This window comes from Pelobates fuscus, chromosome 3, assembly GCF_036172605.1.
Source record: "Pelobates fuscus isolate aPelFus1 chromosome 3, aPelFus1.pri, whole genome shotgun sequence".
NCBI lineage: Eukaryota > Metazoa > Chordata > Amphibia > Anura > Pelobatidae > Pelobates > Pelobates fuscus.
Window position 1 is genome coordinate 17,556,437 of NC_086319.1, and position 16,503 is coordinate 17,572,939.

General features: G+C 39.4%; 1 protein-coding gene across 4 annotated transcripts in view; it reads left to right on the plus strand.

Annotated features, from left to right (window-relative positions):
* GRAMD4 (GRAM domain containing 4) overlaps positions 1–16,503 on the plus strand; it is a 116,617-nt gene that overhangs the window by 77,443 nt on the left and 22,671 nt on the right. For 2 of the 4 annotated variants that reach the window (XM_063446786.1, XM_063446789.1), the window contains 10 exons: positions 1,065–1,200; positions 3,996–4,021; positions 5,074–5,165; positions 6,430–6,521; positions 8,419–8,467; positions 9,946–10,017; positions 11,797–11,840; positions 11,952–12,061; positions 13,467–13,621; positions 14,819–14,845. In XM_063446786.1, coding sequence (XP_063302856.1) covers positions 1,065–1,200; positions 3,996–4,021; positions 5,074–5,165; positions 6,430–6,521; positions 8,419–8,467; positions 9,946–10,017; positions 11,797–11,840; positions 11,952–12,061; positions 13,467–13,621; positions 14,819–14,845 — 803 coding nt within the window. The remainder of the gene's footprint in view (positions 1–1,064; positions 1,201–3,995; positions 4,022–5,073; positions 5,166–6,429; positions 6,522–8,418; positions 8,468–9,945; positions 10,018–11,796; positions 11,841–11,951; positions 12,062–13,466; positions 13,622–14,818; positions 14,846–16,503) is intronic. The other 2 variants (XM_063446787.1, XM_063446788.1) reach the window with 1 other exon arrangement.

Below are 16,503 nucleotides of genomic sequence, written 5' to 3' on the forward strand. Positions count from 1 at the left end.
TATATTTGTGCAGAGAAAATGATACCGGAGAGTGTGTTGGGATATTTGATATCTGAATGCTGCGTCTGATTTGGATAAACCCAAAGTACAAGCAAGTAGGGAAAGATAAGGTAACGATGGCAAGTTCAAGTCCCGGTTACTGGAAGAGTAGGAAACTTACCCACATGTATCTATCTATGAATTAGACATTGCTGCTGCCGTGTGAGACCTATAAAGCAATGGTTAACATTTGGATGGCCACTGCAGATCGTGGCTTTTACTTGAAACACATTAAATTATCCCTGTGTACAGACAACTGGAGCTAACACGTAATAAAATAGAGTTTGAGATTTTCTAGCTTACTGTGTGTTTATTTTGTATAATAGCTTTGAACCTAAGCACATGTGTCTGTTGGTATTCGTATCCAGCAAAAACAACGTTTTGTAAACGTATTGAAAATTTGGTAACTATTGGCTAGAAGATGTAGGCCGTATGTTAGAGGCTGCAAATCTAGCACAGAATGACACAATTTGTGAAGTTCATTTTCTATGCCCTCTCTTCCTCCTAAACAAACATTTTCATTTATATTTTCATGTAAAGGTTTCAGTTATGTGACAATTGAAATGTTTGAAGCCACATACTCTCCTTGAAGATACCCATATATTGTTACCTTTGTATAGAGAGCAGATGGCTGCTATCGTCCCTATGTGATGTTCAGGTTTCTCAGAGATGCTTTTAAGCGTAGGCTTGTTCCCATTTAGTTTTTGGCTCTTTGACAGAAAGTGCATTCCATTGATAACGTCAACCCGCCAATAAAACGTTTCAGGAAAAAACAAAACTCACTCCTACAGTTTGAGAATTCTATTTTAATTGTGAGCACTTGAATAGTTTAGCATTTTATGCTTTTTCTTACCTTCTGTGTGGTTTATTTTTATCTAGGTGTCCCTGACCTTCTTTTATGTATAAATATTACATGTTCCGATTATTTCTAGCCTGATTCACTGGTGTGGGACGCTGGGTGAATGCATCCATCAAACCATTATTCATAGTGACTAGGTGCTCTGTATTCGTGATTCCCCCCCCAGATAAACCGCAAAGTCAAACGGTGTGCTCCAGAGTCCAGAAATGGTTTTATGACAAATTTGGGGAGTATATTGAAGATTTTCGGTTTCAGCCTGAAGAGAGCACGGTGGAAACGGAGGAGCCACTTAGTGCTAGAAGGTAATATTGTTAAAATATATTCCATGTACTACAAGTGAATTTCCTCCTTGTGTTCAGGTGTAAAAATGAAAAAGCACGAACAGTCTTTCCAACACCTGTATGCAGGGCCGGTGCAAGGATTTTTGGGTACATAGGCGAAGATGCATTTTTCCGCCCCCCCCCCCCCCCCTCTAAAATTAACATCTTCACCTATGTGCCTCCTAACCAGCCCCTCCCTCTTCTCCGTCCCTTAGTGTTCTTCTCCCCTCCCCCCTCCTTTCCCTGTCCCTTGGTGCACCCCCCACCCTCTTAGCGGTCACACTCCCCTTCCTGGTGTGCCTCCTACCTGTCTTGTAGCGTTGCGGAGCAGACCCTCTAGAGGAGCTTCAGTTTTCTGTACGTGGCTGGACTGACAGGAAGTGCTCTCTCAGTGAGCACCTCCTCTCAGTCTGGCCAGGTACAGGAAACAGAAGCTCCTGTACTGCGCTCCACTCCGCCACGCTACACTCAGTGGTGTATACACACTAACAGCCACACACACTCAATGACAAACACACAGACGTCACTGACAGACACAGACTCACTGATCTGACACACACTCATTCATTGACAGACACACACTCAATCACAAACATACTCTCACTGATTTGACACACTCACAAACACACACTCATACACTGACAGACACACACATTCATACAATCATTCACAGACACACAGACACATACACACACACACTCAGACACACACACACACACACACTCAGACACACACACACTCAGACACACACACACTCAGACACACACACACTCAGACACACACACACACTCAGACACACACACACTCAGACACACACATACACAGACACACACACACTCAGACACACACACACTCAGACACACACACTCACAGACAAACACACACTCAGACACACACTCAGACACACACTCTCAGACAAACACATACACAGACACACACTCACAGACAAACACATACACACACAGACACGGGCACACACACTCACAGACAAACACATACAGATACACACTCACAGACAAACACATACAGATACACACTCACAGACAAACAGATACACACTCACAGACAAACAGATACACACTCACAGACAAACACACTCTCAGACAAACACATACACAGACACACACACTCACAGACAAACACATACACACACAGACACAGGCACACACACTCACAGACAAACACATACAGATACACACTCACAGACAAACACATACAGATACACACTCACAGACAAACACATACACACTCACAGACAAACACATACACACTCACAGACAAACACATACACACTCACAGACAAACACATACACACTCACAGACAAACACATACACACACAGACAAACACATACACACACAGACAAACACATACACACACACAGACAAACACATACACACACACAGCCAAACACATACACACACACAGACATACTCAGACAAACACACACTCACACATACACTTTCAGACACACACTTTCAGACACACACACTTTCAGACACACACAAATTAATAATAATATCCACCCAGCCTCCCTACCTGGAGAGCTGGTGTGGATGTGTCCCTGGGGTCCAGTGGGGCTTCAGTGTGGCGGGCGGCAGTGTTCTAATGAGAGGCGGCGAGGGAGCTCTAACCTGTCTGCTCTGCTCCCTCGCGGGCTGTCTACTGATGCCGGGAGCCGGAATATGACGTCATATTCCGGCTCCCGCAGAATCAGCACACGGCGCGCGAGGGAGCAGAGCAGACAGGTTAGAGCTCCCTCGCCGAATATTTTCAGGATTTACTAAGATTACTATTAGAGCTATTTAAAGAACAACATTCTTAAAGGATCACTATAGGGTCAGGAACGCAAACGGGTATTCCTGACCCTATAGTGCTAAACCCACCATTTAGGTGGCTTCCCCCCTCCCCCCCCCCCCCAATCCCATAGGGGAAGCATTGGATTGGCTAAAATCGGAACGGGTTGGGGCCAAATGCTGTTTTGGACAATCAGGACCTCCTCATTGAAAAGCATTGAAACAATGCATCTCTGTGAGGAGAATTCATTGTCTCCATGCAGAGCGTGGGGATGCTGAATGTCAGCGCTGCTAACTGTGCAGCCCTGAGCCAGGAAGCACCTCCAGTGGCCATCTGAGGAGTGCTATTATACTCACCAGAACAACTACATTAAGCTGCATACTATACATTAAGCTGTAGCTGTTCTGGTTACTATAGTGTTTTTCAGTCACCTGGTTAGAAAATATAAAAAAATTCATCATGCCAAGATTAACCATTATGATCACTAGGATTACATAATGCACTTGTGATGACTTACTGCAACTACTGTGGTTGCAACATTTTCCTCAATCCTAAAAGGGATACTATCAACACCTACAGCGTGTGAAGAGCGTGTCCTCTCTTTTTTTCATTTGATAAAAAGTGCAGATTGAAATAGAAATAAATGAACCTTGTTACACCCCTCTGGCTGTCAATAAGACAAACGTTCTACTTCCTGGTTTGTGGAAGTCTGTGATTGGACGGTGGAAGAAAGGTTTGATTTGCAGGATTTGCAAACTGTTTTTAGATAGAAAAAGGCATAGTTCAAAAGCATGCGTGTTTTCATTTGGGGTTTATTTAATAAATGTTTTTTTGAATTTTTTTTTTTAAGTATTTTTTTTCCATTAGTGTTAGTTTTTTTTAAATAGAAACAAAAAAGATGATTCTTCTTGTGGTGACTAGACTGTGCCACCCGTTACTGTAAACTAAATTGGTTTCTGACAAGTGTTATTTTGTTTCCAGGTTAACTGAAAATATGAGAAGATTAAGTAAGTATCAGCAATTAAATTCACAATAATATTTTAAAATGTATCTGCTGGCTTACAGGTCCTCCCCAGATAAAGAGCTATGGTCATCAATGTAATGTATAATATTCAATCCCTAATACCGGTAAGTGGTTGTAAGCATGAATAATATGTGGATACATACCCAACAATATGAGATCGTTTGGATTATTCATATATTTCAAAACTTCGTTATTAGAGCATACAATGTAAATGGTTACTCCAAGCACCATGAACAATTCAGTGATTTAAAGTGGTCATGGTGTCTGGAGTCTGTATGTGCAACCTTTTGCTATCACATGCTGCAAATACAGATATTAACCCCTCTGCTACTGGATGTGTAACCACCTACGGCAGCGTCATTGGGGCGTTATTAGCTAGCCCGGAACAAATGTTCTGGGTTTTAATGTTAATGCTGTGCAAACTTAATTTGGCGTTTGCCGCCAGCTTGCCGTCAGCATGCTCCTCTCCCCTTGCTGGTTTTTATGCAGTGTGCTAGCTGAACTGCTTTGAAATGTTTAGATTAAAAGTTATTTTATATTTTGATGTGACCCAGTCGCACCCCACAGCTGTTAGCGGGAACCTGTACACTAGGAATTGTGTTATGTGGCTTGCAGTATTCTGTGGTGGGCCGGCTACATATGCAGCAGCTCCAACCAGTTTAGGGAGTCAAGTTAAAGTGGTTATAAGGTACGGATAACTTTTGACCTATACACTTGCTGACAGTTCTGCCAATGCAGTGTATACAATCTATCTTACCTGATTATGACCTTGTCCTTCGCCTGCTTTGTGACTTCTAGTGAATCGAAAGAAAAATTCAAGCCCAAATTCCTGTTTGAAAGCTTTTCCCTTGGTTATCCTGAATTCTGCAATTAGTTTTTCCTTTTACCAGTTAATAACATTTGTTGTTTAGTAAATAAATCTCAATGTCTTTAGAATCATCTTCCAGAGCAACCCCAAATAACATTTCCCTGACCGTTGTTATTTGCACGCTCACGCTGTATTTCATTGACGTTTTCTTTCCCTCTTGTTTTTAGAGAGAGGTGCCAAACCAGTAACAAATTTTGTGAAAAACCTCTCTGCCTTATCAGACTGGCATTCTGTCTACACGTCTGCTATTGCCTTTATTGTGAGTATGTGATGAGTGGAATAAAGACTTCACGTATTAGTCAGTCTGACGTTACAGGCTGGGATCGGGGGATTTATAGCATACGTTTTGTTCTGCTTGGCTGTTGGTTGGTAACGCTAATTTGGATAACTTGAAAGTTAGTACACTTTAATGTGTTAAATATTAGTAATAATATGAACCATTAGAACAGTCTGGTCCTAAGTGATCTGGCACTGACGTGGTATATTTCACAAACTTAACATAGGCCAGTGGGCTCTATGGTGCTAAACAATCTGTATTATTGCATGCTGTGGGATAAAAGGTCATTGGTCGTGACTAAATCATGTGACAGTGACTGAAACCTGCCATTTACTGGGGTTGCTGTATTTCTCGTGCAGAGAGCCCGCCTGTATTTTGGATCTGTTCTGCCGTTTTGGATGGAATCAGTCTGAGACACATGGCCTGGTTCTCTCTGTAATGGCACAAGATGAGCTAAAACCAGCTTGAGAACCCACGGAAGGGCAGGCTAATAGAGCTGTTGTCCGTTCTCAGCACTCTCTTGCGACTTGTTTTTTGCTCTCCTTGACATTATTCATTTAATATGATCCGACTCATTCCCCTGTCAGTGATAGTGGTTTAGTGGAATATTGTTGACCCTGGTGATTTTAGAAGTAGATGAGGGGTGCACATATTGGGGCTGCATTTAAAGGGACACTCCTGAACCCTAAAGTACTTTAGCTTGCTAAAATGCTTCATGTGTGAAGAGTGCATTTTTTTGCAAAATGAAAAAAAAATAGGACGAAATAGAAATTGACACATTTATAAATTAAACTTGCTACACCCCCGTGGCTGTCAATCATACAACCGGTCCTGTTACTTCCTGGTTGTCTAGTTCAGTGGAGCTTAACTCAAGAGGCAGCAACTGCCCAGAGTACCTGCCTTGCAAAGACTTCTCATTGAGCTGCATTGGGAAGTCTGTAATTGGACATTCACAGAAAGTCTGGGCGGGGCTAGAAGGGGAGGGTTTGCAAAGGGTTAGAGAACTGCAGGTTTTGCAAACTGTTTTTAGATATAACTCCAATGAAAAAATGCATTTAAAATGCATGCACGTTTTCATTGGGTTATATCTGCTAAATATAGAATTGTATTTATGTAGTATTTTGGCAGTGGAGTGTCCCTTTAACTTGAGTGCCTAACCACTGAGCTATTTCACTGACCGTACTGGTTTATCTTTATACTGTGCACGTTGTATAATCTGTATAACATAATGTCTCTCTACTTCCAGATTTACATGAATGCAGTGTGGCATGGCTGGGCCATCCCCATGTTTTTATTTTTAGCTATTTTGAGGTTATCCCTAAATTACCTCATAGCCAGGTAACTAACTTTCCTGTAATCCACATATATTTGTGTAATATATATATAAATAGTGTGTGTATGTGATATATCATTTTGTGTGTGTGTGTGTGTTTGAGATATACATAATTTTTTTCAGATTTTTACATGTTGAACTGTATATCATTTCATTTATTTTGTTAATTTCTAACATATCTATAGATATTGGTTAGCTATTTTATGGAAAACGTGTGTGATATAACATGCCCATATGTCTGTCTAACACAAACCATAACATAGGGTCTGCAGTCACATGTCTGTCCTGGGTTCTGTAGAACTGATTAGTAATGTACACACAGATAATTATCAGTGTATACCGTTGTAGCCGTGAGGTCCATGTGCCGTGTACAGATGGGATGCTAATGAGTCATCGTCATTCATCTTCCAGGTCGTGTAACGTAATATAGGGCCTTGGCAGACACATTTGCCATGTCACAGAAAGCTGTTCCATATATTATTTCCTTGAGAAACGTTGACTGGATTTTCGTTGTTTAGTCAAGCAACTTACTTCAACACAAATTTATAAAAGTTTATAACAAAGTTGGAAAGTTATAACAATGACGAATTCCCTCTGCCATTTCCCGAAACGGAATTGTACTGTTATGTTCTACACGCACATGCAGATGTTTGTCAGTTTTCCTTAATTCCTGTTTAGTTAAAAGCCCATCATCTGTATGCATGGTTTTACTACTTGTCACTCATGTCTTTAGCACATAGCCGGTAGGTTTTGTGGTTAGATGTTTGTGTCGATGTGATGGGTACCCAGACACTGCTAGTTTCTCTAATCCCTTCCGTTTTGGCTGTGAAAACAATTTAGACCTGGTTTGGAGGGGCTTGCACTAATAACCCCTAATTTACTATTAACACAAACATAGAATAACCCAGTATTTTGTCACAGTGAACCAAGGAGGAAGACAAAGAAGTGCTTGTGTTCAATACCGTAATTTATTGTGTAAATAGTCTAACAGATAGATTAAAGCTTTTATAGGCTCTTTTATAGATGAGTCAATATTTTGAGAGCCATCTCACAAGAGCAGTAATGTTATTAGTCCTGTTATAAATGGGAACAATTCATGACAATGACAGACCGTGTTCAGATTGTGCCCTGATCAAGTGTGTGATCAATCAATAATTTCCTCCTTTCCCTTGTAATGTGATAAGTGAATTTAGACACACTCACACAGCCTGCTAGCTCCTGCCAACACACATGTCCTTGTGCTGACCCTGAAAATATCTGAATAAACTACTCGTGACCAGCCATAGATAGAGAACCAGACTATATTGTCTATTCCTGCCTTATAACGTACACATCGCTCATCTGGAGCTTTTGTCCTCTGTAACCTCTACCTCACATACCTGTCTCTTGCTCTCTCCTAAAGGGCAGCCCTCTACTCTCTCTTCCAGCTCTGCTTCACTCCCACCTTATTTGATTGCTACTTTCTGTCCTAATGTGTTTTATACCCCACCTCCTATAGACTGTAAGCTCGTCTGAGCAGGGTCCTCTTCAACCTATTGTTCCTGTAAGTATTCTTGTAATTGTCCTATTTATAGTTAAATCCCCCCTCTCATAATATTGTAAAGCGCTCCCGAATCTGTTGGCGCTATATAAATGGCAATAATAATAATAATAATATTTCTTTCTTTCTATAATTCTCTTTGTCGGTTTAGATCTCCTTTTTTTTTGTTTTGTTCTTCTGACTTTTTCCTCTGTTTGTATGAGTGTGTTGGCCTTTGGGGAAGTGATGTTCAAAAATGAATGGTGGCAAACAGTGGTTGTGACACTAGAAAATATATTGTATATGTTCGTCCAATGTTGCGAAAATGTGCTGAATTGACAAGATGGCTAACATTTTACTTTTGGTCTTTTTTTTGCCAACAGAGGTTGGAGGATACAGTGGAGCATTGTGCCTCAAGTCTCAGAAACTATAGTAAGTCCCTGCAGTATTTTTGCCATTAATGCCTTTATATATTGAAACCAGGAGTCGGCAGGGCAGTTCATTGTAGCTTTTCTTATCGTGGTTCCTTCTTGCCTGTTTTCTTCCATGGAAGCTCAAATGCACACATTAGGTAAACTACCTAAAAGCATACGATGGAACGTCACCCTCAGAAGTTTGTCAAACTCCCCGGGTGGTCCTTGTTGTGTTCCTGTGACGAGATCATGATTGCAGATCATCTGAAGTCCACCAACAGTTGCTGTAGATCAGTCCTCTTAGATCACAGAACAGGTTTAAAAGGCAGCAGGTGCTTTATTCTACCAGCATGACCGAGGCAAATAAACGTACCTGTAGCCAAGCAGTGCCATCTGTAAAATATGGGAATCGCCGGCAATAGTGGAAAGCAATGTTTTATTTAGAGTCCTCCTTGAAGATGTTTTCATTTGGCTTCCTTCATTTCACATCTTTGATATTATACTGCCACATAGTGGCAATATAGAGGAATCACACCCATCTGATTCTGTAAACATTCCCTCACATGTTATATAACTACTTAATAAGAAAGGTTAGATTCAACCTTTCACACAACTCTGTTTCGGCCGTCGATCTATATAAAGGTAAAAACAAGTTTCCAGTGATTCCCAGTTGTGCAGAGAGGTTGCATGACGCAAGGGGGAAAGCAATGGAAAAGCTGTAATCTTCCCTTTGTACAAAATCCCTAAACTAAGAGCATCGCTACACACATCGCGTATGAAGTCTAAAACCCAAATAAGTACATATTGCACCAACTTGTATTGCCCATACTCCCTATACTATAAGTTAGTACAAGACTCTGTTACAGTCATAAAGCATGTGCTCTTTAACCCCTTAAGGACACATGACGTGTGTGACATGTCATGATTCCCTTTTATTCCAGAAGTTTGGTCCTTAAGGGGTTAATCCTCTTAAAGGTGTATACTTCATACAGCGATAACTATTCCTCTTAAAGGTGTACATACCCCTTTGATTTATAGCACAGTGTAACAGTTAATCTATCCTGCCAATTTTTATCAGCGATATAATTATACAGACGTTTAGGTAAAGTCCTATTCCAGGAGACCCGAAGCAGGTTGGAGAGCGGGGTTTTACAGCATGTCAAATAGCGTGGCACGTCTGTGGCAACTAAGACTGGAACTGCATTCTTAACGGCTGTAAATAATTGCCAGTATATATTATTTCTCCACCCTGTGCGCAAGAGACTGTTATTCCCAAAAGTAGTATAGTTGTATCATTTTGTTTTGTCATTTATTTTCCCCCGTTGCTATAAAGAAAGACAAATCCTCATGTGTCCAGATATTTTTATTGTATACTACAGCGCCGTTTTATTCCATTCTCTTACATGTTCATTGTTCTTTTTATCTCATAATAAAACACTTTTAATATTTTATTTTACTAGAAGATAACTTATAACACTCCTTTTCTTCATTTCCCAGGAGCCTCCAAAAGAAGAACTGACGGTGTCTGAGAAGTTCCAGTTAGTTCTTGATGTGGCGCAGAAAGCACAGGTGGGCTTCTCTGGAATGTAAAAAATAACTAAAAGTATATATTATAATACAATAGAACAACTTTAGAAATACTTTCTCCTTTGCTCTATAACATGAGGGTCAAATGTTTAGTCCCAAGACAGTTAAAAATTGTTGGGTGAATGTATTTTATTTATACAGTGTAACAATTCTGGGAGCCCGACCATCAGGATGTACATACATATCCCGTCTCAGATTAGTTTCACTCTTAAAGGGTATCTATCAGTGCACAAACCTATTCAATTTACACCAGGAAAAACAATAATTCTCCAGGATTGTGAAATAAAACAAGTGGATCACTTTTTATCCTTCTAATACTACAAAACAGTCTTCCTCTTATGCTATACTAGAGAGACCCCCTTGCCCTGCACCAGACGGCGCTAGTTTTTGTACTGACGCTGTGTATATTTACCAATACAGCCTTACCATTTATAGGATATCTGGTTATACACCAAGTGTGGTAAGGCAGGGATTATATTCCAAGCTAATCCCAAACTGCAATAGTTAAACATGCACGTTCCTACTTCTACTGATTTGAATAGACGTTTGCTTTTAATGATCCTTCGCTATCCGCATGAAACAGATGGCAAGTGATGTCAGGAAATAAACACAAACTCATTACCAAAATGATTACCGATACTTTAATCCACGTATGGATTTCATTTCAGTAATCACTCACCACCGGTCGGAAGATATCGTTATTAGAGACATCACAGACTTATTTCAGTGTCTGGAAGGGACTCATCGTATTAATGATGTGAGTTCTCATAGTAGACATTGTCAATATGGACATACATGTACGTTGGTGTCTCTGGCCTCAATTTAAATGGTTACTTCAAGCACCGTGACTACTTCTATGACTTAAAGTGGACATTGTGGCTGGAGTCTGTATGAAATGCTGCACATACTAAGTTTAACCCCTCTGTTGCCCTCTGTTGTTACCTCCGTCAGTGTCTTTGGGGTATTTATCAGCCAGTCTGGAACTAGAGTTCCGGGCTGGGTAACGTCAGTTCAGTGCACAGAATGTCAGTGATTGACTGTGAGGGTCAGCTGATCACCGTCAGGCAGCATTGCAGCCCGGTGCAGACTCGGTTAAGGAGGCAAATCATTGCTAAACAGTCTGTAAAGGCCATGATGATTAGAGTAGTAACCCTTTAATAAAATGATCAATACTGTAAAAAAAAAAAAGAAAAAGGAAAGAGGAAAAAAAAAGCAAACCAAAACACTTTGCAAATGATTTATCTATAGAAGTCGCAAATAAAGTCTTGTGACTAAAACCAGATGTATGTGTTTATTTAAACCCTAAACAAAATGATTTCAGGTAGAATAACTGAACTGAAAACCGATATGACTTGGAAAGCTTGTTGTTGTGGTGTAAAAATGTTACGTTGTTTTTTTTTTTTTATTTACTCTGAATTGCCCGTAATTCATTCTTAGGTGAATAACCCTATAGGATATAATGTTATACATATATTTATACCAGGTGAATGGCGGTGGAAACCTTTAGTGTGAGAGCAGCGATCTCTGCTGTTCATTTTGCAGCAGTAAATATTTTCTCCTCAATCTATGGCTAGTATGCTTTGCAGGTCGATTTGCAGAAACTGCGCGTCAGAGCTTCCGCAGGGCAAAAATGTGTGTGTGTAAAAATTTACGTTAAAGTGTAATGACCGAGGAATGCGGTGAAATAACCAGCGGGCTATTCTGTGAGGCCAATGATCGTTACAAACATTTTCGTATATTCTCATTTTTCTTTTGTCACAGAACCTGTTTGGCAAGATGGCGGACATACTGGAAAAAATTAAAAAGTATGTTTTCATTCCATTTTTGGTTTGTATTTTGTTGTTGGTAATATGAAGCATGACCCGAAGTGTAGCTCACGGTAATTTTCTTTTCTTTATTTTTTTTTCTCCCTCCAGTTTGTTTATGTGGGTCCAACCGGAAATTACCCAAAAATTGTATGTTTGTCTGTGGGCAGCTTTTATAGCGTCTTGCTTCTTTCCTTACAAACTGATTGGACTTTGTATAGGTGAGTTTCATTATTCTAGGTTGAAATAATTGCACATGCTATAGTTCCTGTTGTTCATTTTCTGTTTATTAAGATCTGCGTTTGTTAGTGATTATAGTTAGCCTAGTATTGTGCTTTGCATATAAATACATTGTGGCCTGATAGATATGTTCCAAAATGTCTCTTACTCTTAATCATTATGTTACGGGAAACATGGGTCTGTTAGATGAGCATGAATCATGTACTAGTTATTTTCAGGAAAAGGATATGTGTGTTAACGGCAGTTTATGTAATAATCCGTTTCCAAGGGCACAATAATTCCAGGCCCTCATTATTTCGTACATCATCCTATCAAACTATTTAATATTACTTGGTTTCTCGCACGATGCCTAAAGCTTGTCTTTTGCAAAAAAAAAAAGTCCCCATTCCAAAAGGAACCAGTGAGACGGCTACAAAGTCATACAGTTCACATGTTTTCCTATAAGCCATAGCACGGTGTTGGGAAAGTCCTTTTTAAGCGATCGGATGCAGATTAGTATCTGTGTGATGACCTTTAACATAATGATCACACTGATGTTCCACAGTAAACATTGATTGTCCAGTATCGTTGTTACTTAATTTTCCAATAACACTCTGTTATTCTCTGAAATATGAACTGCTGGGAATTCAAAGTGAATTTTAAATTTTACTCAAATTTATTAGAAGCGAAAACCTAGCTAATTTGGCAAATTTTTCCAAATTTGGCCTAAAATTAGAAATTAATTTTGTTTCCCATGTCTTTTCCATGCCTAAGACTTCCCTCCTATTTCTTCCTTTTCTCTCTTTTTATCCCCAAAAGCTTCTCCGCAGGGATTTTGTCTAATCTTAGCCTGTTTTGTACTATTGTGTTAATTTAGTATTTCACCAATCGCTGGCAGGGCCCTCGTGCTTTTTTCCCCCCAATATATGTATTGTATTCGGATGCACAAAATTCCGCTGTACCTTGTTACACACTTCTTCTATCCCCTGCGTGGATGCTCCCTTAACTCTGTCGTAATTTCCTTTTTTTTTTTTTTTTTTTTTCGTAAATATGCCAGAAAAGAACTCAATTTCTAGAGGTTTGGGGTGACTGCAGCAATATTCATGTTATTGTACCATTTTTATCGATACCATTAGGTGCACATAGGTTGTTTACCTCTTTATTTCTAACTCCGATAGATCTCGGTACTCATGGGTTAGATTTAGTGGCTACTTACTTGTACCCCTTGGTTAGTGTTTGCTCATTCCTCTAAGGGCTGTATTTCTGTACCTCTGGTAGGGTTAAAATAAATCGCTGGTAGCTACCAAGAAGGCTTGGTAGATCTGCTTTCTAAAGAGTGTCAGACTGATCTGATATGATATGAATGATTACACTGAGGTGTTGTGCTTTTTTAAAATTATTTTTTAGGACTTTATGCTGGCATTAAGTTCTTTCTCATTGACTTCGTCTTCAAACGTTGCCCAAGACTACGGCACAAATATGACACTCCGTATATCATCTGGGCGAACCTGCTGACTGACCCACAGCTTAAAGAAAGGACGAATGCTACAGTTTCTAGGAGGGTAAGTCTATTTCCACTCCGTAGCTGTAAGAGAACAGATTGTCATTACATATATTTTTTTATTATATCGTTGCTAGAACCGTATGGCAGGTAATGCCACATCTCATCAATCACCCCTCTTTTACGTAAAGGTTGTTGTCCAGCAGATTATGTTGGGGATGTTTGTTTCTGATACGTGACAAGTACTTTGGGACATTCCCAAACGTAGCACGCGGCAGAGATAGCTCAGTGGTTAATACATTATCTCAAGTTACCTATAGCATCTACTCGTCTTTCCAAATTCAATAAAATGATTTCTAGTAACTTTGGACATTAGTATTTCCTTTTTAGTTAAATCCCAGGACATATTTAGACAAACTCTATGTAACCTTCCTGGTTAAAATCCTTTGATATTATTAGTACTACGCAGCAGGGGGAGATAGGATCACTTTCCCCAAACTGCTGGGATTCTATTCCGTTAATTTCGTTATATAAAATTGTTTCATGGTGGTAAAACCGGTCTTCCAAATTGCAGGAGCAAGAAAACTATTTTTTATTTATTTTTACTTATAAAATGCATATCTTGCTTGCAGTTTTGTTAATGATTAAAATACTTATTTTGGTTAAAAGCTGACATGCCTCAGTAATTTGTCAGTTATAAACGTACACTTTTACTTTTTTGAGCAGTCCTTTGAGTGTCTGGGTATGTCTTGTACATGTGAATACATTTTATGTGCGTTGTGTATATATTGTTGCATATGTTTATCACCTCTGTAGAATAACCTTTTTCTTATTACCGCTTTTTATGTTTCTGTACCTGCTGTCTATCCTGCATTCTATTACCCACACATCCGCCTCCTTTTTCTATTTACCAGTCCTATTAAACATACAATAAAAAGCTAAAATATAAAAAGAATGGTAAAAACTATTATAAAAACTTATCATAATTAAAACTTTTTTTTTTTTTTGCCATTGTAAAATCCAGCTACATAATTAATGAATTTTGACCATTTTCAATTTCTTGTGATGGAATAATTTGTATATTTCTTAATTTTTGGGGAATAAAAGTTAAATATTGTGAGTGGGTGTTAATGAAATCCAACTCCCACATTCTTTGTAGGACATGTCCATACTATGAGACTATCAACCGCTGCTTGATGTGTAGATGTTAGTAAAGGCATCTTTGATTACCATTTTTGTTTTATTTTGCATGTTAAAGGTTTCCAGGACTTCATGCATCAATCCTGTATGTATTATTGTGTCTCCCCTTTACTGTGTCTTAAGTAGAAAAAAACAACCTTAAAAAGTAGTCCCACACCCTCGTTTATTTAGATTGTACAGCATGCAAGCATTTAGATTGCTTTCTTTTTTGGCTCCGTACTTCACCGGTAAAGAGACATGCATCACTCGACAATTATTTTTTTAAACCAGTGAGCAAACACTTTTAAACAAATATGCAAACCAAAATAAAACAAGAAAAAAAACTTTGTACGGTATGTAATAAACATTAATACAATTATTATAAACTTGGTTAGATTGCATTATTGGGCACACTTTTCAGCTTTAGGAGCTTCTACCGCCTCTCTTTACCAATCCATCCATCCCAGTTTCAGACCAGTCCACTAGTGACAAAAACAGGACGTCCATGTGCAGCAGCAGTAGAGAAAAACCAGACAACGGAACCTGCTCTGCACGATCACACTGCACATGTGTAAATCTGTCCGATATGCCCAATGCACTTTTCCAGCATTCTTAGGGATAGGACACTGATTGGTTAAATCAGTGTTCCCCCTGGAGTGGGTGTGGAAAGCATAAGAAAGAAGATGCAGGTTAACATGAAAATAAACAGATTTAGCTAGTTGTCTCAAAGTGATGCTCGATTACATAATGAAATGAAGAATACTGTGAAGATTGTCCTCTTTACTTTGAAGGGTGATCCGTTAATTACATGTCAGCCCTTTAGGGGAATTCCTGACATTTTAAGGGACCATATTTAATTGGACTGTTGGAAGCTCAGGACAGGTTGGTAATCTTAGAGATATTAAACAATCTGGTAAACCTCAGGATCACCTTAATGTTTACCTGTTTATTAGGTGGAAAGGTGATTTTCGCACAACTACTGGCATCCAGTGACTCTTCACTTGACGCTTTCACCAGTATGAGCTCAGTTTCCCACAAAATTCTCAATTACATAGTCCTCTCCCCCAGTACATTTGCCGAACAGTACATGACCCAAAGAGTACCACGTAATCTCTGATATCATGTGGGTGATTGTGGTATTGCTGCTTCTAGAACTCCGTTATCCTTGATGCGACTGCTGATGGCCAAATGCCTCAAGGCTGCTTCATCCTGCAACAGGACAGTGGTCCTAAACACACTGATAACACCGTGAGATTATCTGGAGGAGGAAATTTGAATATTCTTGACGGACCAAATCAACTTCCTTAGCTGGATACATTTTTGTCGCACTTATTGCTGGCAGGGGAAAATATTTATATTCTGACACAATATATATTTAAGATGCCCACAGGATAGCCGTGGCCAGTAAAGATATCCCATGTCAGATAATTCCTATTGGTTGCAGACGGCATTGAATAGGGTTTACAATCGTGTACTAGATATGATGACGTTATTTAAGACTGTCTGTTTTCCCCTAAAATGAATGGGCTATGCATAAAAAATGTTTGCATGCAAATAGCCTTAAATTTAGGTTCTCAATCTGCACCTTATTCTATTCATCGTGGTTTCAATTTAAATCCACCGAGTTAAAGTGAGGAGCCAAAATGTATCACAGTCCAGATACGTATGGACTGCACTGTGTTTCGTTTTTCTTTTTCTTTTTTCCTAAAAATGATTGGACAGATACATGAGACACCCATACCGTTAGGCCCAATTCAGCACAAT